Source organism: Microcaecilia unicolor, chromosome 3 (genome assembly GCF_901765095.1).
Source record: "Microcaecilia unicolor chromosome 3, aMicUni1.1, whole genome shotgun sequence".
In the NCBI taxonomy this organism is placed as follows: Eukaryota; Metazoa; Chordata; class Amphibia; order Gymnophiona; family Siphonopidae; genus Microcaecilia; species Microcaecilia unicolor.
In genome coordinates this window covers 265,507,835-265,534,076 of record NC_044033.1, presented here as the reverse complement: position 1 = coordinate 265,534,076, position 26,242 = coordinate 265,507,835, and the positions used below count along the sequence as shown (strand labels likewise).

Sequence of the window (26,242 nt, the reverse complement as noted above, 5' to 3'; positions counted from 1 at the left end):
TTGAATGTGGAATATCGCTTAAAAGAAAAACAGCCCCAAAACCGGCTACCCTCCAACACCAAAACTTGTGCGCCGCCAGCTTTCAAAACTAGCCCAAGTCGAATTAGCAACACTGACTGCTGCGAAGCAAAATTGTACCTACTGGCGCGCCGTACGCCTCCAGCCTTCGGGGTCGTCGGACCAATCGGGGACGAAAGGTGGGGCGTACGTAAGAGCGCGCGCATACTCTAGGTCTGTGCTGGGAAAGGAAAGGAAAGAGTGGGAGGAGTTGCAGGTGAAGCGGTTCTTCTCAGTCTGGCGCTCATGTCATGGAGAAATTTAATGCAAAGTTCGTATCTCAGAAGATTAGTAAGAGCCGTTGGCGTCCGGTTCCTTCCGCCTCCCTGCTGCTGCCCGACCTCTTCGCTACTGGCTCTTGGGACAACGAGGTGAGGAGTTAAAGGAGTGGGGAATGTGGGTTCGGAACTTGGACCCATCAGCCAGCCACTTAGTCACCTATGGTCTGTTTCGTCCAAGGAGGTTTAATCAGGGCTTTTTTTGACGGGGTACTTGGGGTTACTGAGTACCGGCACCTTTTCCATTGTCTGCTAAAATTGACCCCTGATCTCCAAGTTTTAATGAAAGAGCTCAGGCTCTATACAGCAATTCTGCCTTGTCATAGGTTCATTTACTGGTTGCAGGGGGTCTGGCCATTGTGGGGTGGGTCCCTCAGTGATCACTGCAACCCCTGAAGGGTGGCCTAGCATTTGAGTACTGGCACCTTTTTCGTTAGAAAATATGCACTGGGTTTAATAGACAGCAGAGAGATGTGGTAGTGTCATCTGTCAACATTTGTTTAGTTTTGATCTGACGAAGAAGGGCTAAAGCTAATAAAAAAATGTATTAAGTTAGTTCAATTAAAAAGGTATCATCATTTTCCATGTTTCATTTTATTCTATTTCTACTGATAGACAAGAGTGGAAGTGAGCCTATCTAGTCCACTGTAAGCAAGGAAGCCATTCTGGTTAATCTCTGTTTCCACTCCCCCGCGCAGCCGTCATCTCTAGTACACTCTACTACTACTACTACTACTTAACATTTCTAGAGCGCTACTAGGGTTACGCAGCGCTGTACAATTTAACAAAGAGAGACAGTCCCTGCTCAAAGAGCTTACAATCTAATAGACAAGTGAACGGTCGGTCCGATAGGGGCAGTCAAATTGGGGCATTCTGGATTCACTGAACGGTAAGGGTTAGGTGCCGAACGCAGCATTGAAGAGGTGGGCTTTAAGCAAAGACTTGAAGACGGGCAGGGAGGGGGCTTGGCGTAAGGGTTCAGGAAGGTTGTTCCAAGCATAGGGTGAGGCGAGGCAGAATGAGCGGAGCCTGGAGTTGGCGGTGGTGGAGAAGGGTACTGAGAGGAGGGATTTATCCTGTGAACGGAGGTTACGGGCGGGAACGTAAGGGGAGATGAGGGTAGAGAGGTAGTGAGGGGCAGCAGACTGAGTGCATTTGTAGGTAAGAAGGAGAAGCTTGAATTGAATGCGGTATCTGATCGGAAGCCAGTGAAGTGACCTGAGGAGAGGGGTGATATGAGTATATCGGTTCTGGCAGAATATGAGACGTGCAGCAGAGTTCTGAACAGACTGAAGGGGGGGATAGATGGCTAAGTGGGAGGCCGGTGAGGAGTAAGTTGCAGTAGTCCAGGCGAGAGGTAATGAGAGCGTGGACGAGAGTTCGGGTGGTGTGTTCAGAGAGGAAAGGGCGAATTTTGCTGATGTTAAAGAGGAAGAAGCGACAGGTCTTGGCTATCTGCTGGATATGCGCAGAGAAGGAGAGAGAGGAGTCAAAGATGACTCCGAGGTTGCGGGCAGATGAGACGGGGAGGATGAGGGTGTTATCAACTGAGATAGAAAGTGGAGGAAGAGGAGAAGTGGGTTTTGGTGGAAAGACGATAAGCTCGGTCTTGGACATGTTCAGTTTCAGGTGGCGGTTGGACATCCAGGCAGCAATGTCGGATAAGCAGGCCGATACCTTTGCCTGGGTCTCCGCGGTGATGTCTGGTGTGGAGAGATACAGTTGGGTGTCATTAGCATAGAGATGATACTGGAAACCATGAGATGAGATCAGGGAGCCCAGGGAAGAGGTGTAGATTGAGAAGAGAAGGGGTCCAAGGACCGATCCCTGGGGAACACCAACAGATAAGGGGATGGGGGTGGAGGAAGATCCATGAGAGTGAACTTTGAAGGTGCGGTGGGAGAGATAGGAGGAGAACCAGGAGAGGACAGAGCCCTGGAACCCAAATGAGGACAGTGTGGCAAGAAGTAAGTCATGATTGACAGTGTCAAAAGCGGCGGATAGATCCAGGAGGATGAGGATGGAGTAGTGGCCTCTGGATTTGGCAAGGAACAGGTCATTACAGACTTTAGAAAGTGCTGTTTCTGTCGAGTGAAGAGGGCGAAAACCGGATTGAAGCGGATCAAGGATGGCATGAGAGGAGAGAAAATCAAGGCAGCGGCTGTGGACTGCGCGCTCAAGTGTCTTGGAGAGGAAGGGTAGGAGGGAGATGGGGCGGTAGTTGGAGGGACAGGTAGGGTCTAGTGATGGTTTTTTTGAGGAGTGGCGTGACTACAGCATGCTTGAAGGTGTCGGGGACAGTTGCAGTGGAGAGAGAGAGGTTGAGGATATGACAGATGGAGGGGGTGATAGTAGGAGAGATGGTGTTAAGTAAGTTGGTGGGGATGGGATCAGAGGAACAAGTGGTGCATTTTGAGGAGGAAAGAAGGCGGGCGGTTTCCTCCTCGGAGATATCAGGAAAGGAGGAGAAGGAGGTCTGGGTTGGTTGGTTGAGGGAGAGGGTTGAAGGGTGAAGAGGAGGAGGTGGCTTGGTAGTGAACTCAAGGTTGATCTTTTGCACCTTGTCGCGGAAGTAGTCAGCCAGTGATTGAGGAGAGAGTGAAGGGGGAGTGGGAGCAGGGGGCACTTTGAGGAGGGAGTTAAGGGTGGTGAAGAGACGACGAGGGTTGGAGCTGAGAGAATTGGTCAATTGGGTGTAATAGTCCTGGTTTGCAAGGAATAGGGAGGAGTGGAAGGAGGATAGCATGAATTTGTAGTGAAGGAAATCTGAATGGGTGCGAGATTTCCTCCAGAGGCGTTCAGCGGATCGGGCGCAGGAGCGAAGGTAACGGATGCAAGGGGTCAGCCAGGGCTGGGGATTAGTACGCCTTGTGGGACGGGAGGTGGATGGTGCAAGGGTGTCCAGAGCAGAGGAGAGAGTGGCATTGTAAGCGGAGACAGCCTCGTCAACAGACTCAGAGGACATGATGGAGGGGAGGAGATTAGAAATACTAGATGATAAGGTGGGAGGGTCAATAATCTGGAGATTCCTGGAAGTAGTGGTTAATGTTGGGCGGGGCTGAGGGGGAGGGTGAAGAAGTGTGAAGGTGATCAGGTGATGATCAGAGACAGGAAGAGCTGAGGTGTGGAAATTGGAGGGTGAGCCGGAAGAGGAGAGGACGAGGTCAAGGCAATGGCCATCACGGTGAGTAGGGGTGGTGGAACATAGCTGGAGGTTGAAGGAGGATGTTAGAGTGAGGAACTGAGAAGCGTGAGAGTTGGACAGGTCATCAACGTGTATGTTGAAGTCTCCGAGAATGAGGGATGGAGATGAGGGTTCAATAAAAACAGAAAGCCAGGCATCGAAGTCGGTGAGGAAGGAAGGGAGGGGATTTATCAGGGGGGCGGTAAATGACTGCCACTCTGAGTGGCAACGGTAGAATAGACGGATGGAGTGGACTTCAAAGGATGAGAAGCAGTGAGGACTGTGGTAGGAGGAGGGGTTGGAAGCTACAGGAGGGCGAGAGTAGTAACCCGACGCCTCCTCCACGGCCAACTAGGCGGGGAGTATGGGAGAAGAGAGAGCCTCCATGGCATAGAGCCGCAACTGAGGCAGAGTCGTCAGGGGAGAGCCAGGTTTCAGTTAGGGCAAGCAGGTGAAGGGAATGAGAGATGAAGAGATCGTGGGTGAAGGGAAGTTTGTTGCAGACCGAGTGGGCATTCTACAGTGCACATGAGAAGGGGAGGGAAGAGGGGGGGAGGAGGGGAATAGATATGAGATTGGAGACATCCCGGAAACGTTTGCATGGATAGGACGAGGACAGGTGTGGGGGACCTGGATTGGGATTGATGTCTCCTGCGGATAGCAGGAGGAGGAGCAAGAGAGTGCGGAGGAGGGTGGGGGAGGTAGGGCGACGAAGGCGACGAAGACGGGATGCGCTTAGGAGGAATGGGGATGGGTTAATGGCAGGAAGGAAGTGTTGAAGGTTGAGAGCTAGGAAGGAGGAGGGGGACAGGAGAGATGGTGAGGTGGTGAGGGACGGGGGTGAGTAGGGTATTGCAGTAGTGAGCAAGATGGGAGAGGACATGGGTGGGCAGTGAGTTCCAGTGGTAGACAGCGGTAGGGGGAGGGGAAAAAGATTAGGAAGGGACAGGGCAAGGAAGAGAATGTGTAAAGGGGCCATAAGTAGTAACTGAGGTGTTACGGGTGTATATATGTAGTGACTGAGGTGTTAAGCGATAGATAGAACGGCAGAGCTGGATTAGAGGCTTAAAACTGGAATGGTAGGCAGCAGGCAGGTAGGCACTGCCCAGTAAGAACAAGTCACACCCACTATGTTTGAAAAATGTGGGAGGAAAGGAGGTGAAGAGCCTGAACACAGAGACAGAGCAGTTATCTGCAGGCAGATTAGGTTGCTTGGGAGGGTATATAAGACCTATCACCCTAGGGGTGGGTGGGAGGGATCTAAGTCTAAAATGTACAGACAGATCTGCAGCACAGCCAGTTAATCTGTAAAAAAGGTGGATTTCTCAAGAAAAACTACTACTACTACTACTATTTAGCATTTCTATAGCGCTACAAGGCGTACGCAGCGCTGCACAAACATAGAAGAAAGACAGTCCCTGCTCAAAGAGCTTACAATCTAATAGAAACTGGTATAGAAGGCTGCCCCTCTAACAGAGAATCAGGTCACACCCACTAAGTTTGAATTTGTGGGGGAGATTCAGAGACAGAGCTGCTAAGTCTAAAATGTACAGACAGAGCTGCAGCACAGCCAGTTAATCTGTAAAAAAGGTGGATTTCTCAAAACAAAGCAAGCAAACCGATGAGCCATCATCCACAGTTGTCGGTCTTTATTGTTGGTCCATCTGTAACAAGTCTAAAGCTGTTTCAATCGGATAGGCATTGCCTTAAAAGGAGGAAGACAAAAGGTTTTTTTTTTTTTTTACTTATTGGACAGCTTTTTTTCATTTATTTAGAGAGGGGTGGTAGCTGTGTTAGTCCACTCTTAAAGGTTATCAATAGAAATCAAACAAAATAAAACATGGAAAAGAAAATAAGATGATACCTTTTTTTATTGGCCATAACTTAATACATTTCTTGATTAGCTTTCGAAGGTTGCCCTTCGTCAGATTGGAAATAAGCAAATGTGTTAGTTGATAGTATATATAAGTGAAGCTTCAAACATTTCAATGACAGTGTAGCAAGGTGGGGGTGGGTAGGATGTATGCATGGGTACATCAAAGCATTTCATTTCATTGATAGTCTAACAGGATGGGTGTGGGTAGTTGACTCTAGGCTGGGTCGTCAATATGGCCAAAAGTCACCTGACCCCCTGGCAATCTCTAGAATATTTTGGGGCCAGGTTCGACACAGACTCGGGCTATGTATACCTACCCGAGCTAAGGCGGTGCAAGCTTCAGAATCAGGTCCTTCTGCTCCTGAGGATGCCCCACCTGCGAGCTTGGGACATTGTCCAGCTGCTGGGATCGATGACAGCCACATTGGAAGTGGTGCCCTGGGCGAGAGCGCACCTGAGACCTCTACAGTATTCCCTACTTCAAAGATGGTCTCCAGTTTCTCAGGATTATCAATGCAGACTTTCTTGGCTCCCTGTGACCCGACTCAGCATGGAGTGGTGGCTCTCAGAGAGCATGCTGCGGTGAGGAATGCCGCTCCCCGATTGGTGTCTAGTAGTGACAGACACCAGCCTGAAGGGCTGGGGCGCACATTGCAAGGGGAAGCATGCCCAGGGTCTATGGACATCCGAGGAGTCGGAGTGGTCCATCAACCGCCTGGAGTTGAAAGTGGTGTTTCCGGCGCTTCTGGCCTTTCAAGTGACCCTGGAAGGATTGGCTGTCAGTGTGATGTCGGACAACATGACAGCAGTGGCCTACATAAATCGACAAGGCGGCACTCAGTGCAGAGCACTGGCCGCGCAGGCCGAACAGATTTGCCACTGGGCCGAGCTGCATCTTCAATTTCTGTTGGCAGCTCACATTGCAGGTCAGAGCAACGTGCAAGCCGATTATCTAAGCAGGCATCAGATCGATCCAGCAGAATGGGATCTAGCAGACGAAGTATTCCTGCAGATATGTGCCAAATGGGGCAAGCCCGTGATGGATCTTATGGCGACAAGTTCAAATGCCAAAGTCCCATGCTTCTTCAGCAGACGGAGAGATCCTCACTCGGCAGGGTTGGATGCCTTGACTCAGCCCTGGCCTTCGGGCCTACTATATGTGTTCCCTCCGTGGCCCTTGATAGGGCGCGTGCTCCTGCGGATTCGGCTGCACCCAGGAGAAGTGGTCCTCATCGCCCCGGATTGGCCCAGGAGGCCTTGGTATGCGGACCTCTGACAGATGCTAGTGGAGGCTCCCCTTCCTTTACCTGTGGTACCGAACCTGTTGTCACAGGGCCCGGTAGCCATGGAGGACGCCTGCCGCTTTGGTCTTATGGCATGGTGATTGAGAGGGTGCAATTGAGGGACAAAGGCTATTCAAACACAGGCATTTCCACTCCCCTGCAGGCCCGCAAGCGTTCCACTTCCGTGGCTTATGCCAGGATTTGGCGCCAGTTTGAGTCTTGATGTGCTTCAAAAGCGATCACACCCATGCGGACTCCTGTCTCGCCGATTCTGGACTTTTTTGCAGATGGTGTACAAATAGGCTTGGCCTATAATTCCCTGCGGGTGCAAGTGGCAGCGTTGGCCTCCCTTTGTGGTAAGGTTGAAGGCTTGTCTTTAGCTGCTCATCCAGATGTGGCACGGTTTCTTAGTGGGGTGCTTCGGCTCCGGCCTTCCGTGCGAGCACTCTGTCCAGCTTGGAACCCGGGGCTAGTTTTGAAGGCCCTGCAGGCTTCTCCTTTTGAGCCGCTTCGGCGAGCATCGGAGAAAGATTTGACACTAAAAGCCGTTTTTCTTGTGACCATTACTTCGGCGAGACGGGTGTCAGAGCTCCAGGCGCTGTCCTGTAGAGACCCATTTCTGCAATTCTCAGAGTCCGGGGTCACGGTTCGGACCGTGCCTTCCTTCATGCCTAAGGTGGTTTCAGCGTTTCACCTAAACCAGCCTATTTTCTTGCCCTCCTTTGATAAGGAGGAGTTTCCAGAATCTTTTGGGCAGTTGCACCTGTTGGATGTGCGCAGGACTCTGCTGCAGTATCTGCGAGTTACTATCTCTTTCAGGATCTATGATCTGTTTGTTTTGCTATCAGGTCCTCGCAGAGGGTCTCCAGCGTCTAAAGCCACTATTGCCTGCTGGCTCAAAGAAACTATCTTTTCACCTTATCTGCTTGCCGGCCAGTCTCCGTCTGTAGCCTTTTAAGGCGCATTCTACCAGAGCGATTTCTTCCTCTTGGGCTGAAACTGGAGCATTCTCTCGTCAAGAGATATGCAGTGCAGCAACATGGGCTTCTAAGCTCTCTTTTGGCTGACATTACAGGCTGGATGTGGCTGCTAGGAGGGATGCGCGTTTTGGAGCACAAGTGCTAGCGCGTGGTGTGACCTATTCCCACCCTATATAGGGATTGCTTTGTTACATCCCATACGTAATGGCTTCATCTGCTTGATGACAAGGAAGGGAAAATTAGGTTCTTACCTTGGTAATTTTCTTTCCTTTAGTCATAGCAGATGAAGCCATGAGCCCTCCCTGTATGATTGTCTGTATGCTGTGAATCTGTTTCAGGTTCTGTTCTTGTTTCCTGAAATTCCTTCCTTGGGAGAAAGTTGGGAAACAGTCTTCAGGATTCATGTTCACTTATAGGAGGATGAGTCCATTCCCTCCAGTTTATGTTTTGGAGGATGAGTTTATTCCCTCCAGGAGGTTGCGTGTATCCCCTCCAGTTATACAATAAGGAGGACGAGTTTATTCCCTCCAGGAGGATGTGTTCATTCCCTCCTTTTGAGTTCATGCCCTTGTTAAGGGGCCATTGTTCGCTGTGAGGAAAGTTCATGTTATTCCCATTGCGGTTTGCCATACTGCTTTGGAAGCTTCAAATACTGAAGGCAGTGGAGCTGGCTGGCCATGAGGCACTGTGAAAAGTTGAGTGCTCTCTATCTCCCCCTGCTGGTTGATGGACACAACCCATACGTAATGGTTTCATCTGCTATGACTAAAGGAAAGAAAATACCAAGGTAAGAACCTAATTTTCCCATTAGTATATTAATCTAGCAGCTGTGTTCTGTATGATTGCAGTTTGTTCTGATATTGACACTTAATACCAAGAAATAGAACGTTACAGTAATCCAAATGAGGTAGGATAAACATTTGGACGAGTAGTGCGAAGGCTTTTTGGTTGACGAATGATCTGATTAGACTAGCTGTCTCATTTTGAATAGTGTTTTCTTCCATATCTGGTTAATATGAGAAGCGAAGGTGAGTGAAGAGTCGAGCAAGACCCCTAGTACTCTGGTTTCAGATTCAACTGCAAATATTTGACCATTGGTCAAAGAAATTGATGATGGAGACCTCAACTCCCTGATTTCGGAACCACAGGACCTTGTTTTTTTGTTCATTGAATTTCAGTTTATTGGTCAGGGCCAGGTGCTGACAGCTATCATACCGTTTGCTACAGATGAGTTGGATCTATGTTTGATGTCGTCATTGATAAGAGAAGCAGGATGTCATCGCATAGGATAATAGTAGTTCATTAAGTCCAAGGTGAATTGAGGCAAGAGATGACATAAAGAGATTGAACAGGATAAGTGAGGGGAGATCCCTGCGGGACCCCGCAGATAGGAGACCAGAAGTTGGAAAGTTGGTTGTTTTGCTTGACAGAATAACTTTAATTTGAAAGGAGTTTGCTAAACCATTTGAACACAGGCCCTGTTATTCCTATTTCATCCAGGTGTTTGAGTAGCAATGTGTGGTCACCGTATTGAACACCTCTTATATATCGAATTGGAGAAGAATTACTTGGTCGCTTTTGTGTAGATGTTTCTTGACATATGTAGTTAGTACAGAAACATTGCTGCTAGTTCTATGTGATGATCTGAAGCCAAATTGTGATCAGTGTAAAATAGAAAATTTTTCCAGATATAAAGAGAGATGCTTACTAATGTAGGTTTCTAGTACTTTATTAAAAAGGGGTATGCTTGCCACAGGATGGTAGTTTGCAGGCGATCCCTTCAGTAGTGGAGTGAAAACAATTTTGCCCATGTCAGGAGGAGTAGCCAGTTTACTGTTTCCGTAGGGATGGATTTGAGTAGGTGTTTTGGGCATTGATCCAGAGAACAGTTGGCTCGGGAGCATTTCATCCTCAATTGTTAGTGGTTGAAAAGATTCTCAGTTTTGGTTAGTTTTGAGTCCTTGGGTTGTAGGATCTCTGGTGATTTAAGGTTGAGCTACGGGTGGACTATTTTCCTCTGTTGGTATAGCTTTAGATGGTTCGAACCCTAATTTGGAGATCTTATTGGTGAAATGATCAGCTAGGTCTTGGGCGGTGGGACGTGTTTTCTGTGAATGTTCATCTTTATTAGTGGATGCTAGTGTTTTAACTAAGGAGAAGTTTTTTGTTAAGATTATCTTGACCTATTAGGCTGCTATAGTATTGGTGTTTTGAGTCAGCTACCTTCTTGGTCAAGCCTAATAGCTCCCAAGTTGCGATATCCTTGGGCTCCGTTTATCTCCACTGCCCCTCTCCCCCCGTCATGCACTATGGGTGACCACTGTGTGAGGTTTATGGCTCAGCCCGTGGGTCCTGTTATAGGGGATGGTGGTTCTCAATCCACACCCCCCCCCCCCCCCCCCAGCTGCCCTTGCACCGCCTTGGGTGCTCCTCCTGGGCTCCCCTGCAACTCTACGCAAACACATTGGCTGGGTTTACTTACATAAGTAATGCCACACTGGAAAAAGACCAAGGGTCCATCGAGCCCAGCATCCTGTCCATGACAGCGGCCAATCCAGGCCAAGGGCACCTGGTAAGCTTCCCAAACGTACAAACATTCTATACATGTTATTCCTGGAATTGTGGATTTTTCCCAAGTCCATTTAGTAGCGGTTTATGGACTTGGCCTTTATTTATTTTATTTTATTTTTGTTACATTTGTACCCCGCGCTTTCCCACTCATGGCAGGCTCAATGCGGCGGGCAGTGGAGGGTTAAGTGACTTGCCCAGAGTCACAAGGAGCTGCCTGTGCCGGGAATCGAACTCAGTTCCTCAGTTCCCCAGGACCAAAGTCCACCACCCTAACCACTAGGCCACTCCTCCGCTTTAGGAAACCGTCTAACCCCTTTTTAAACTCTGCCAAGCTAACTGCCTTCACCACGTTCTCCGGCAACGAATTCCAGAGTTTAATTACGCGTTGGGTGAAGAAATATTTTCTCCGATTTGTTTTAAATTTACTACTCTGTAGTTTCATCGCATGCCCCCTAGTCCTGGTATTTTTGGAAAGCGTGAAGAGACGCTTCACCTCCACCTGTTCCACTCCACTCATTATTTTATATACCTCTATCATGTCTCCCCTCAGCCGTCTCTTCTCCAAGCTGAAAAGCCCTAGCCTCCTTAGTCTTTCTTCATAGGGAAGTCGTCCCATCCCCTCTATCATTTTAGTCGCCCTTCGCTGCACCTTTTCCAATTCCACTATATCTTTCTTGAGATGCAGCGACCAGAATTGAACACAATACTCAATGTGCGGTCGCACCATGGAGCGATATAACGGCATTATAACATCCTCACACCTGTTTTCCATACCTTTCCTAATAATACCCAACATTCTATTCGCTTTCCGAGCCGCAGCAGCACACTGAGCAGAAGGTTTCAGTGTATTATCGACGACGACACCCAGATCCCTTTCTTGGTCCGTAACTCCTAACGTGGAACCTTGCATGACGTAGCTATAATTCGGGTTCTTTTTTCCCACATGCATCACCTTGCACTTGCTCACATTAAACGTCATCTGCCATCTAGCCGCCCAGTCTCCCAGTTTCATAAGGTCCTTCTGTAATTTTTCACAATCCTGTTGCGAGTTAACGACTTTGAATAACTTTGTGTCATCAGCAAATTTAATTACCTCGCTAGTTACTCCCATCTCTAAATCATTTATAAATGTATTAAAAAGCAGCGGTCCTAGCACGGACCCCTGAGGAACCCCACTAACTACAACCAGTTTTAAAATCAAAATAGGACTTTTCCTCCTATCCTATGACCCTCCAATTTCCTCTGTAGCCTTTCATGAGGTACCTTGTCAAACGCCTTTTGAAAATCCAGATATACAATATCAACCGGCTCCCCTTTGTCCACATGTTTGTTTACTCCTTGAAAGAATTGAAGTAAATTGGTCAGGCAAGATTTCCCCACACAAAAGCTGTGCTGACTCGGTCTCAGTAATCTATGTCCTTGGATGTGCTCTGTAATTTTGTTTTTAATAATAGCCTCTACCATTTTTCCCGCACCGACGTCAGACTCACCGGTCTATAATTTCCCGGATCTCCCCTGGAACCTTTTTTAAAAATGGGCTTTACATTGGCCACCCTCCAATCTTCCGGTACCACGCTCGATTTATTTATTTATTTATTGATTAATATATTTCAACATTTCACTACAAACTGTGAGTATGCAATCGGCATTACAATCAGGAAATCCATAATAAAATAAGGAAAAAATCTTTAAGGCCTATTCGTCCACAATTTAAGGAAAATTAGATTCCAAGAATTAAGAAACATTAATAACATAAAGTATTTAAGAAAATAGTTTAACGGTTGCTACCTCGGGTTACCGACCCTAGCCTGCTAATTATGGAGGGCATACAACATTCATATCTACTCTAGCATCAAGAAATTCTTTTAACAGTTTTGGGTCTACAAACTGAAAATGTTTACCCTCAAGCAGTAAATTACATATACAAGGAAATCGTAATACAAAATTTATTCCCAGTGCCAACGCTCTAGGACGCTGCTCCAGAAAAGCCCTGCGCCTAGTTTGTGTAGGCTTTGAGAGATCTGGAAAGATACGGACCTTTGAGCCCAAAAACAGGTTTTCTAAATGTCTTAAAGAAAGTCTTAAAACAGCATTGCGATCAGGCTCCAGGGCAAAAGTGACCAGCATAGTTAACCTCTGGGTAATAATTTCCAGTGAGCTCTCGAGGAATTAAGTCAGATTCATTCCATCCCCCAGTACTGGGGGGTTTCCATCGCTCCCCTTCGGGTTCCAGATGTAATAGGCCCGTGTTATGGGGGGTAGCGAGTCCTTATCCATTCCAAGAATGTCCACCATATACTTTTTTACCATTTCAACAGGTGAAATTAGAGGAGATTTGGGAAAATTTAGAAGCCTAAGGTTGTCTCCTAGCCTGATTCTCCAAGTACTCCATTCGTTTATGCAGAAAATTATTATTCTTAACCAATGCAGTTTCTAAAGTTCCCATTTCTTGCAATTTAATATTCACATTTTCCAATTTCGAGGATTGCTGTGCAGTCACTTGCGCTTGGAGTACTTCCCCCCTTAGTGTGAAGAGTTTCAGTCTCTGGTATCCAGAGCTGAGATTGTGATGTCATGGTGCCTCATTCCACCAATGCCTAAGAGCCAACCTCATCAGTGATGTCACAGTGGCTTGATTGTCCTATATTTGTCTCACTCTTATCTATTAGATTGTAAGCTCTTTGAGCAGGGACTGTCTCTCTTTGTTAAATTGTGCAGCGCTGCGTAACCCTAGTGGCGCTCTAGAAATGTTAAGTAGTAGTAGTAGTAGAAAGAGTTTTTATATCATCAGTATTTTCTTTTAATGTAGTTTGCATAGAGGTTTGAATGTTATAGACCATGTCCCATAGTGACTCTAATGTCACAGTTGCTGGTCTCACCACGCCAATAACACCAGGGAGGGATTGAGATTGGGGCTGAGCACGAGATAGTCTAGAAACAATGTCCTGAGGTAATACCTGTAAAGCTGATTGAATCAATGCCTCTCGTAGTTGGAGTCCCTTCTCAGTCACTGCAGACCTTCCCTCGAGCAGGTTAGGTTGAACCCCATCGGTTTCCGTCGCTGCTCGGGCTGTTAGCAACTCCCTCCCAGGCTGAGGTGGAGCAGTGCGCTCCACAGGGCTCAGGGAAGCCCCGTTAGCGCTCTCAATCGACGCCGATGCATCGAGAGTTGCAGAAGGGGTCGAAGTTCCCCGAGGACCCGGTTGTTGCTTCGGGAATCACAGAGTCATCTGCCGCCATGCCGAATATGTTTCAGGAACCGAGGGATGTTCCTTAACTTTTCCCCTCCGTTTCCCCATCGAGAAAGACGAGGCACAGTGGTAGCGAAGAGGCTGATCAACGGAGATATCTCGAGAGCCAACTCAGGTGCGTCCGTTCAGAGCGCCATCTTGGATTCACCACGCTCGATTTTAAGGATAAATTGCATATCACTAGCAGTAGCTCCGCAAGCTCATTTTTCAGTTCTATCAGTACTCTAGGATGAATACCATCTGGTCCAGGAGATTTGCTACTCTTCAGTTTGCTGAACTGCCCCATTATGTCCTCCAGGTTTTACCGTGAAGTCAGTAAGTTTCTCTGACTCGTCCGCTTGAAATATAATTTCCGACACCGGTATCCCACCCAAATCTTCCTCGGTGAAGACCGAAGCAAAGAATTCATTCAATTTCTCCGCTACGTCTTTGTCTTCCTTGATCACCCATTTTACCCCTCGGTCATCCAGCGGCCCAACAGATTCTTTTGCCGGCTTCCTGCTTTTAATATACCGAAATTTTTTTTTACTGTGTGTTTTGCCTCTAATGCTATCTTTTTTTTCGTAATCTCTCTTGGCCTTCTTTATCTGCACCTTGCATTTGCTTTGACACTCCTCATGCTGCTTCTTGTTATTTTCAGACGATTCCTTCTTCCATTTTCTGAAGGCATTTCTTTTAGCTCTAATAGCTTCCTTCACCTCACTTTTCAACCAGGCCGGCTGTCTTTTGGAGTTCCCTCTTTCTTTTCTAATTAGTGGAATATGTTTGGCCTGGGCCTCTAGGATGGTATTTTTGAACAGCGTCCATGCCTGTTGTACAGTTTTTACCCTCTCAGTTGTCCCCCTAAGTTTTTTTTTTTTTTTTCCCCCACCGTTTTCTCATTTTATCATAGTCTCCTTTTTTTAAGTTAAACGCTATTGTATTTGACTTCCTGTGTATAGTTACTACAAGGTCGATATTAAAACTGATCATATTATGATCACTGTTATCAAGCAGCCCCAGTACCATAACGTCCCTCACCAGATCATGCGCTCCACTAAGGACCAAGTCTAGAATTTGTCCTTCTCTCGACGGCTCCTGCACCAGCTGCTCCATAAAACTGTCCTTGATTTCATCAAGGAATTGTACCTCTCTAGCGTGTCCCGATGTTACATTTACCCAGTCTATATTTGGATAATTGAAGTCACCCATTATTATCACATTGCCTATTTTGTTTGCGTCTCTGATTTCTTTTATCATTTCTGCGTCTACCTGCTCATCCTGGCGAGGCGGACGGTAGTACACTCCTATCACCGTCCTTTTCCCTTTTCTACATGGAATTTCAACCCACAGTGATTCAAAGGTGTGATTTGTGTCCTGCTGAATTTGTAATCTATCTGAGTCAAGGCTCTCGTTAATATACAATGCTACCCCCCCTCCCCCACCAGTCCGGTCTACCCTATCACTACGATATACTTTGTACCCCGATATGACAGTGTCCTACCGGGGTACAATAGATTAGCTTTTCCTTTTCCTGTTAAAAAAAAAATCCTTAGAATCTGCCTTTGCAGCCATAGAAAGACAGCACACCTGAAAAATCTCAATTTTTCCTTGGACCGTTAGTCCTAATACTGTTTTTTGATAAAACGGTAACTTAGTTCTCATATCCGAACTAAGAAGGCATGTTTCCTCTACAAAGTTCCCACTTACCTTCTGCGAGTTCAGCTATACCCAAGGAAGAAATATAGTGCTGTAAGTTCATGTAAGTATACCACTCTCAGGAGGTCATAAGAACACAGGTTTTCTGAATTGGTCTGTCTACTTCTTTGTTACGGGTAAGGGTACTGGAGGAGGGAACGGGAGTTGGGGAGGGAGTTACTGGTTATAAGAAATAACTGTTCTGTAATGTTTCCATGTATTTTCTTGTTTGTCTTAAATAAACATGATTTAAACATAAAAGAATGTAGGAGATTGAGGCAAGACTTCCCTTGGCTAAATCCATGTTGATTCTGTCTTATTAAACCATGTATGTGTGCTTAGTAATTTTGCTTTATAATAGTTTCAACCATTTTGCCCAGCACTGACTTTAACACTTAGTGGTCTGTAATTTCTCTAATCACCCCAGAACACTTTATGAAATTGGTGTAATATTAGCCACCCTCCAGGTCTCAGGTACCATAGATGATTTTAGTAAGTTTCAGGCTACTAATAGTAGATCTTCAATTTCATTTTTGAGTTCTTTCATTACTCTTGGGCATATACCATCTGGTCTAGGTGACTTGCTGCTCTTTAGCTTGTCAGTTTGGTCTATTACACCTTTCGTATTCTCTGAGAATAATTGTATATCTGTGAGGTGTGCCTGACAGATTTATTGTTTTAGTTGTGATTTTATTTGTAAGATTTTTATTCAGTTTTACACTGTTATGATCCAGGAGATGCCAAGTTTGACACTACTTTTTTTTTTACAATCTAAACCAAAAACTTGCTCAAGAACAGCCTTTGCTATTTTGACAACCACTAAAGAGAACAAAAAAAGTACAGTTATAAAAGTGATAAAGATGCATCCTAAAATTCAGGATTATTGATTTTAACTTTGAGATTTTAACAAAATATCCTTTTTTTGGCTCAGGAAAATAAAGTTTCAGTCTGGTCTATTGGTGATTTTGGAAGCTTGAATGCAGACGGTGATTATGAAGGCGATCATCAGTTACTATGTGACATCAAACACAACGGTGATGTTCTGGACATGCAGGTAACATCTCGGGTTTAGGTGTATGATAGGCATTTTATAGTTTATTAAAACTTACTATACAGCCTAAGCTAACTTGCTCTTCAAAATTTTGAATTTTGTGTGGTTTGTATAAAATATAACGTGTACTTTCTATGTTGCTTCTCTCTGATGAAGAAAGGGACCTAAATGATCTAGAAAACTCATGCAATGTTTGAAGGTCCGTATGTGCTAAGCTGTGCTAATATGTTTGTGCATGGTAAAATACATTAATGCATGATATCTCTCTATATAAAACGCACCTCCAACGTTCTAATGAAGCCTCACTTACCCAACATTCTAAAAGTGAAGGGGGTGAGATCGCTTTGTGTCTGCCCCGCCCACGCGTCAAACGTGATGACGTCGAGGGCGGAGCAATGACACTCAACCAATCGCATCGCTCCGCCCTCAACGTCATCAAGTTGGACGCGAGGGACGAGCACACATCGAACACACACGTTGCTAGGGACTTTTGGAGGCTTCAAAACAAGTACGCACCTCCCCCTCGCCACCCCCCCCCCCCCCCCCAAGGTCGCCTATTCCGTTCGACTCTTCCACTCTCCAAACACCCGCGAGCGAGGTTGCTGCTTCCCCCCCCCGAGTTCGCAGCTTCCTCTCTCAAGCCCACCCTCCCCCGAGGTTGCCGTTTCACATATCCACCCTCCCCCCTCAACGATCGCCGCTAATCTTAACAAAAAAAAAAAAAAAAACACAGACAGCCTTCAGCCATTGGCTGTCTGCGCTGCAGCCACTCATCTCTCACTGGCCCGGGAGCACAGGAACACGAACTTCAAAACAACTTCCTGGTACCTGCGCTCCTACGGAGACACAAAGAGGAGAGAGGAGCAGCAGCACAGCAAACAAATCAATGCATGAATGCTGCATGCACTGCCAGGGAGGCAGCACAGAAAAGAGGGAGGAGGGCTTGGGATGAAGAGGGGGGCTTGGGAGAGGGACAGCAGACTGGAATGTCGACGGTGAACACATGGGGAGGAAGAGGAGCACAGAACGGGAAGGGGAATGCGCCACCTGCTTAAAACACTCACACATACACACACACACACACACACACACACACACACACACTCACTCTGAGGGGGGGAGGGTGGCCTGGAACTTGGAAGGTGACTGGGGCGGTGAGAGGAGGGGAAACAACAGCGGCACGGTAGGGGGAGGGGAATGCACCACCTGCTTAAAACACTCACACATACACAGAAACACACACACTCTTTCAAACACACACACTCTCCCCCTCAATCACTCACACACAAAGTCTACATATATCAAACGCACACTCACATTCTCACACACACAGCCTCACTCTGTCACACACACTCGCACATTCACTCAGTCTCTCTCACACCACACTCTCACGATGAAAACCATGCTAGCGCCCGTTTCATTGGTCTCAGAAACGGGCCTTTTTTACTAGTTTTTAAATAATGTGTGGAATTTGTGATTATTGCAGATTTCAGCATGTAATCTCCTGGAGGGTACATTTATGAGCTGCATCACATCTAATGTATGCATAACGTTGGCATGGCTAGGCGCATGGCATTACAGCAAGAAATGGACGGTCAGGAGATGGTGAGCAGGGCCCCCATCCTTCCACAATAACATGGCCAAAGCAGAAGCAACAAAATCTAGCTCTTCTGATAGAATTCCCTGTTCTCTGTGAATTACAGCTGGAAAGGGGGGGGGGGGGGGGTCAGAGTTAGGACTCTTCTGCCTCTCCAAGGGGGAAGGGGTACTGTGCAGTTCAGTGATTCAGTTTCTGCAATCCCTTGATTGGGTGGTCAACTCTCTCAAGAGTCGCCTAGTTTGGTCGCAGACCCTTGACTACCTGGGGGTTTCCTTTGACACTGCTCAGGGTCGAGTATTCCTCCCCCAGTCCAGGATTCACAAGTTGCAGGCCCATATTCAGGTTTTCTTGCACAAGGTGGTGCCCCGTGCAAGGGAGTATCTTCAAGTGTTGGGCTGTATGGCAGCAACTATAGAGACGGTACTGTGGGCCAATACGCATATGAGGCCTCTACAGAGGTCTCTTCTGTCCAGATGGTCTCTGCAGAGGGATGTTCTATTGATGAAATTGCCTGTGAGAGCTCGGGAACACGCCAGCCTTCTTTGGTGGCTTTGGACTCCCAACCTGACCAAGGGAATGCCTCTGGACACTCAATGGATAGCGGTCACAACAGATGCCAGCCTCAAAGGTTGTGGAGCTCACTGTCAAGGTCAGTATGCATAGGGCCTGTAGTTGCGAACGGAGGCTTCCTGCTTGATCATCCTCTTGGAAACCAGGGCGATTCGGTTGGCATTGGAAGCATTTCGCCCTCTGCTGGTAGGCAAACTGGTACGCATCCTATCGGACAATGCCATGGCGGTGGCGTATATCAATTGGCAGGGGGGAACAAGAAGTCTTCTATTGGAAATAGAAGTAGCTCAGCTCATGAGTTGGGCAGAGTGTCTCATCTGTCAGCTATCTTGGTGTCTCATGTAGCGGGGACGGCGAATGTTCAGGTGGACTTTCTAAGCCATCATACTCTGGACCCGGGAGAATGGGCTGTTGGAGCGACAACGTTTCAAGTGGTTTTGGATCGCTGGGGAGCTTCCCGTCATGGATCTTTTGGCCTCAAATCTCAACACAAAGGTTCCTCAGTACTTCAGTCGACGGCGAGACCTCAAAGCAAGCGGGGTAGATGCTGTGCTCCAGTCCTGGCCATCAGGGCTTCTGTACGCCTTTCTTCCATGGCCTCTTCTTGGATGTCTAATTCAGAGAATCGAAGCTCCTTAATAGCTCCTTATTGGCCTCGCAGGCCGTGATATGCCGATCTCGTGTGCCTTCGCGTAGGTAGTCCGCTAAGATTTCCATAGTCTCGTGGACTATTAGTGCAGGGACCAGTGGTTCATCCAGACCCGGCTCGAGTTTGTCATACGGCTTGGCTGTTGAGCGGGCTAGGTTGACAAAGAGAGGTTACTCCGCCAATGTAGTTCATGATTGGCTGTAGTTGATCAGGGTGTGGAAAAAAGACTTATGTGCTTTATTTGAATTTAACTACAACTGAGCTTTTGGGGTTTGGTGGCAACTACGTTTTGGTGTGAATTTGGAAGCTGCTGGAGGCTGGCTAATTAAGGATCACCTCTGCTGATTGTGGATGGTCTTTAATAGTACACTGCTTGGGTTGCTGCAGTTATTAAATCTGCATATTATAAGCTATGGGTTCTTCACAGGCTCTGATATTATTTGAGAGACAATGATTTTTGTATAGTGGTCCAGGCTGTAGTGCTTTCAGGACTGGACTACTGTATCGTGTATGTTGGTTTGCCTCAATCTAGACTGGGTGCATTACAGTTACAGTACTCCAAAATTTAGCAGTCCAGTTAATCACCATGTATCATCATTTAGATCATATTACCCCATATTTAAAAGCATTGTACTGGCTTCTAGTTATGTATAAGGTGCATGTTAAAGGGTTTCTGTTGATGTTTCATTCTCTGAGAGGATCCATTTGAGCACACTGATTTCAGTGTTTCAGCTAGTTTGTACATTGCATTCAGTGGATAAGAGACTGCTGGGGATTTCAGTGTTTCAGCTAGTTTGTACATTACATTCAGTGGATAAGGGACTGCTGGGGATTTCTGTGTTTATGATAGCATGGCAGGTGATCACTAGGACTCAAGCCTTTTCAACTTATGGTCCTGTCACCTGGAACGCTGCTCCCTGACCTACACAAAGATGAAAAACTTAAATTTAAGAGAAGCTATTGACAGGTTGTGAAGTATGTTGGGTGGGTTTTTTGTGTTTTCTGAATGTTTTTGTTTGTGTTATGTGGTTTAGATGATATGTTCTGTGATGCTAGTGAAGAGTGAAGATTTCCTCTCTGGTAGGATATGTGCTGTTAAAGAAATATCTGTTAAGGTTTGATGTTTGAATGCCTTTAAATCAAGTATCATGGGAATCTATTTCTTAATCTGCAATACAGAGAGAATAACTTGTAAAGTTATTTCTATGGAAATAGCGATGCTTTACACACACAAATAAGGATTTACAAAATTACTTTCTGAGATGTGGGTAAAATTACAGACATAAGGCTTTTATGCAGTTCTGCCCATATCAAGCAGAGGTTTTTCAGAGGCACTGCTAGGCATTGTTTGTATTTATACTGATATTCTTAAGTTACACATATACTCTTGATTTATTTTCCCTATTTTAAATTATGCACACCAAATAACATAGTAGATGATGGCAGATAAAGACCTGTACGGTCCATCCAGTCTGCCCAACAAGATAAACTCATTGTATGTGCAACTTTATATGTATACCTGACCTTGATTTGTCCTTGACATTTTCAGGGCACAGACTAGAAGTCTGCCCAGTAATAGCTTTGCTTCCCACTTACCAGTGTTGCTACCCAATCTCCACTAAGCCTCTGGATCCATTCCTTCTGAACAGGATTCCTTTGTGTTTATCCCACACATTTTTTGAATTCCGTTACTGTTTTCATCTCTATCTCCTCCCGCGGGAGGGCATTCCAAGTATACACCACCCTCTCCATGAAAAAATACTTACTGACATTTTTCTTGTGTCTGCCCCCGTTCAACCTCATTTCATGTCCTCTAGTTCTACCATCTTCCCGTCTCTAGAAAAGGTTTGTTTGCTGATTAATACCTTTCAAATATTTGAACGTCTGTATCATTTCACCCCTATTTCTTCTTTCCTCCAGGGTATACATGTTTAGGTCAGTAAGTCTCTCCTCGTACCATTTTTGTAGCTTTTCTTTGCACCGCTTCAAGTCTTTTTACATTCTTAGCAAGATACGACCTCCAAATCTGAACACAAATACTCCAGATTCTTCGCCTTCAGATCCTCAGATACTATCTCCCCAAGGTCCCTCTTCTTGTCTGTGTATATCGGACTCTCACCACCTAACATTTACGTCTTCCATGGATTTCTACTCCCTAAGTGAATCACTTTGCACTTCTTTGCATTGAATTTTAATTGCCAAACATTAGACTATTCTTTTATTATTATTATTATTATTATTTATTGCATTTGTACTCCACATTATCCCACCTATTTGCAGGCTCAATGTGGCTTACAGAGTGTTGTTATGACATAGTTATGACAGAATCTGAGATACAATCAGTAATAATCAGAAGATATATGAGGGAGTAGAGATGTAAGTGTTAGGGTGGTTTAAGAGGTGTATTTTAATACTTGAGTGGGATGGGTAGTGAATTGAGTTGTTAAGGGTTCTTTTTGTAGGCTTTGTTGAAGAGATGTGTCTTCAAAGATTTGCGGAAGTTGGTTAGATTGTCCATGGTTTTCAAGGCTGTGGGTAGTACGTTCCATAGTTGTGTACTTCTGTACGAGAAGGTAGTGGCGTATGCCTGCTTATATTGAAGTCCTTTACAGCTGGGGAAGTTCAGGTTAAGGAATTTGCGGGCTGATCTTTTGGCGTTTCTGGGTGGCAGGTCCACTAGGTTTAACATGTAGAGTGGGGCATCTGCATGTATGATTTTGTGTATGGTTGTACAGATCTTAAACTCAATGCGTTCCTTGAGAGGGAGCCAGTGTAGTTTCTCCCTTAAGGGTCTCGCACTTTCGTATTTAGTTTTTCCAAATACGAGTCTGCCTGCGGTATTCTGAGCTGTTTGGAGTTTTTTAATAGTCTGCTCTCTGCAGCCAGCGTACAAAGTGTTACAGTAGTCCAGGTGACTTATTACCATTGACTGTACCAGGGTGCGGAAGATGTTTCTCGGGAAGAAAGGTTTCACTCTTTTGAGTTTCCACATCGCGTAGAACATCTTTTTCGTCGTGTTCTTCACGTGGGTATCAAGTGTGAGGTTTCGGTCGATAGTAACTCCAAGAATCTTCAGATTTTCTGAAATGGGATAAGTGCAGTATGGTGTGGTTATGGTGGAGTAGTTGTTTGTGTTGTACTGGGAGGTGAGTACTAGGCATTGGGTTTTTTCTGCATTGAGTTTTAGCTGGAATGAGTCAGCCCAGGTGTGCATGATTTGGAGGCTTTGCTTGATCTCGTTGGTGATTTCGTTAAGGTCATGTTTGAACGGGGTGTAGATCGTGACGTCGTCTGCATATATGTATGGGTTAAGGTTTTGATTAGCTAAAGGTTTGGCTAATGGAATCATCATTAGGTTGAAGAGAGTTGGTGAGAGGGGGGATCCTTGAGGCACTCCGCATTTCGGTATCCACGGAGGTGATCTTTCATCGTTCGTTGTTACTTGGCAAGATCTGGTAGTAAGAAATCCCTCAAACCATTTGAGAACTGGACCTCCGACTCCGAAGTATTCTAGTATATGAAGTAGTATTCCGTGATCAACCATGTCGAAGGCGCTAGACATGTCAAATTGTAATAGGAGTATGTTCTTACCATTTGCAATTGTTTTTTTTTTTAATGAATTCATTGCAGACACTAATACAGTTTCGGTGCTATGATGTGATCTGAATCCTGATTGGGACTCATGTAGAATTGAGTGTTTAGTTAGGTATTCAGTAAGTTGTTTCGTCACTATGCCCTCCATCAGTTTGGTTATGAGCGGAATGGATGCAACTGGGTGATAATTGGTTAGGTCCATTGTATTTTTCTTGGCATCTTTTGGCAGGGGGGTGAGTAGGATGTTTCCTTTATCCGTGGGGAAAAGCCCGTTTTGGAGTCTGGTTTACCTGGTTCGTGAGGTCTATTTTGAATTGTTTAGGGGTGGCTCTTATTAGGCTAGTGGGGCAAATGTCCAATCTGCATTGAGACTTGGCGTATTTTCTAAGCCATTGTGAGAGTTCATCTACTGAGATCTTGTTGAAGTTGGTCCATAGTCGATCAGCTGGGTATTCCCCAGGTTTTGGATCTAGGCATTCAAGGATGGTTGTGTAGTCGATGGTTTTGGTGGGTATCATGCGTCGGAGGTTTGTAATTTTTTCGTTGAAATATTTCGCTAGGTCGGTAGCGGATGGGGGTGTCTGTGTTATTGGAGGTAACCGGTGTAGTGTTTATGAGTTTATTTACGAGTGAGAAGAGTTTGTGTGTATCCTTGTAATTTGGTCCTATTATGGTTTTTGTAGTATATTCTTTTGGTTTGTCTGATGCTGTATTTGTATTTTCTTTGTAGCTGTTTCCAGTCTGAGAGTATGTTCATCTTTTTTCTTGCTCCATACTCTTTCTACTCTTCTGACTTGTGTTTTGAGTTCTTTCAATTCTTCGTTAAACCAAGGTATTGAGTTTTTTCTCTTTGAGGATCTAGTTTGGAGTGGTGCTATATTGTCTAGTACTACTTTGCATCTATTGTCCCATTCTAGCTTCTTCAGATCCTTTTTCGTGTTTTCCACTCCCTCCGGGGTGTCCACTCTGTTACAAATCTTGGTATCATCTGCAAAAAGGCAAACTTTACCTTCTACACATGTCACTAACAAATATATTGAACAGAATCGGCCCCAGCACTAATCCTTGAGGTACTCCACTACTCACCTTTTCCTCCTCCGAGTGAATTCCATTAACCACCACCCTCTAGCTTCTGTCTGTCAACCAGTTCCTAATCCATTTCACCACTTTGGGTCCTATCTTCAGCCTATCAAGTTTATTCAAGAGCCTCCTATGAGGATCTGTGTCGCTTTGCTGAAATCTAAGTAGATTACATCTGAGATTACATCTGTTGCACATCCTTGGTTCAATTCTCTGGTCACCCAGTCAAAGAATTCAATGAGATTTGTTTGGCACAATTTACCATAGGTAAAACCACGTTATCTCGGATCTTGCAACTTATTGGATTTCAGGAAATTCACTATCCTTTCCTTCAGCATCACTTCCATTACTTTTCCAATAACTGAAGTTAGGCTTACTGGCCTGTAGTTTCCAGCTTCTTCTCTGTCACCACTTTTGTGAAGAGGAATCACATCCACTCTCTCCAATCCCACAGAACCTCCCCCCGTCTCCAAGGATTTATTAAACAAATCTTTAAAAGGATCCGCCAGAACCTCTCTGAGCTCCCTCAATATCCTGGGATGGATCCCGTCCGGTCCCATGGCTTTGTCCACCTTTAGATTTTCAAATTGTTCATAAACATTCTCTTCCATAAAGGTGCTATATCTACTGCATTCTCATATTTACTTTTGCCAGTTAGTTGTGACCTTCTCCAGGATTTTCTTCCGTGAAAACAGAACACAAGTATTCGTTTAGTACATTTTCCTTTTTCTTCATCATTTTCCACATAGTGGTTTATAGCATCTTTCAGTCTCACAATTCCAATTTTAGTCTTCCTCCTTTCATTAATATATCTGAAAACAAATTTTGTCACCCCCTTCTTACATTTCTAGCCATTTGTTCTTCCACTTGCGCTTTCACCAGACGCATGTCTCTCTTGGCTTCTTTCATTTTCATCCGGTATTCCTCTCTCTGTTCCTCTTGAGTTTCTCTGTATTTCATGAACACCGACTCTTTAGCCTTTATTTCCTCAGCTGCTTGCTTGGACAGCCATATTGGTTTCCTTTTTTTCTTGCTTTTATTTCCTTACAATAAAGGTTTGTAGCCATATTTATAGCTTCTTTCGGCCTGGATCACTGCCTTTCCACTTCTTGTATGTCCTCCCAGCCCATCAGCTCTTTCTTCAGGTATTCCCCCATTTTACTAAAGTCAGCATGTTTGAAATCCAAGACTTTGAGTTTTGAGTGGCTGCTCTCCACTTCAGCTCTTATATCAAACAGCTGAAGATGTAAATGTGTGTGCATATTTTTCCTGGGGTAACTTCCAAAGCAAAAATGTGCCTGTACTTTTCCCCTTTCGAGGTTGAGCAGTTTGCGTAGTGAAAAGATGCTCACAAACTTGTTCTTTTCATTAATATGGACAGTTAATAGCACTATAGAAATTAGTATTGGTAGCAGTAGTTACAAAATTACCCTTTTTTAAAATGAGCATGGTTAAAGATTACATGAAGGGAAAAGCTCCTCATAGTAAGAACAATGTTTTTACATTGTCATCCCAGTAGATATACACAGTGGAGAAATACACGGGGACAAAGTTTGTCCCCATCCGTGCCCCGTCCCTGCAGCCTCTGTCCCCGTACCTGCCCCATTCCTGCAGGCTCTGGCTCATGGGCTCTGTCATATGTAGAAAACAATAATAACGAGCAACTATAATAACTCTCCCCCTCCACCCTCTACCCTTCCAACCCCAGTTATAGCTGACTTCTACTACCCCAAGGAACCCTAATTCACTTTGTATGCCCTAGCAGGGGAGAACTATAACCTATGAAGCACTGTGATGATTTTTTAATCTGTGGATGAACAATAAGTCATCAGCAATCTCAGGATTCAATCTAGCTCTCCTGTCTTCCACAGTCCTTCCTGCAATAAAAAAATGTCTTCTCAGAAGATGTGCTAGAAGCTGGAATGCACAGGATTTCCCTGTGCAACTTTTTGCCAGTTATGGCCAGCACTTTTGCTTATTTTTTCAAAAAATGAAAACATCGTTTGCCTGCCTCATTCAAACATAAATAACTGTCAAACTCATTAACAGCCTTCAAAGTAGAGAATGACACGGGGATGAAATTTGTGTCCCCGTCCTGTCCCCACAGACTGTGTCCCTGCTCCCTTCCCGCAGGCTCTGACCCTGTCGCCATGTAATTCTCTAATACATAATCCTATGCGTTACATTCCTGCTGCTCATTCAGCCGTGCTTCCTTCACGGCCACTGCTTCAGTCTTAGAGCTTCTGTCTTCTGAAAGAAAAGTCTTAGTAAATTAGGCCCTTAGTTTGATTTAGAGACCACCCTTTGTTTTCCCTGAGCTTACTTCTGTTTTTTCTGTGGATAAAGTTCCTGTTGTAGCTGCTGGTTTCTCTGGAACAGAGGAATGCAGAGATGTCTCTAGAGGATCCTTTCCAGCAGTTGGGGGCATTTCAGGCACCTCTTGACTCCTGGGTGCCTCGGTCTCTGGCTCCTGCATCACTTGAGGTGTGTTAGAGGTTTCGGTCATGTTGACTGAATTCCTGGGTGCCACGGTCTCTGGCT

At 45.5% G+C, this 26,242-nt stretch overlaps 1 protein-coding gene across 1 annotated transcript in view; it reads left to right on the top strand.

Annotated features, from left to right (window-relative positions):
* Positions 1-243: 243 nt before the first annotated feature.
* Positions 244-26,242, top strand: part of NUP43 (nucleoporin 43) — a 165,622-nt gene continuing 139,623 nt past the window's right edge. The window contains exons 1-2 of the mRNA XM_030198061.1: positions 244-428; positions 16,089-16,211. Of these exons, the coding sequence (XP_030053921.1) occupies positions 309-428; positions 16,089-16,211 (243 nt within the window). The 5' untranslated portion in view covers positions 244-308. The remainder of the gene's footprint in view (positions 429-16,088; positions 16,212-26,242) is intronic.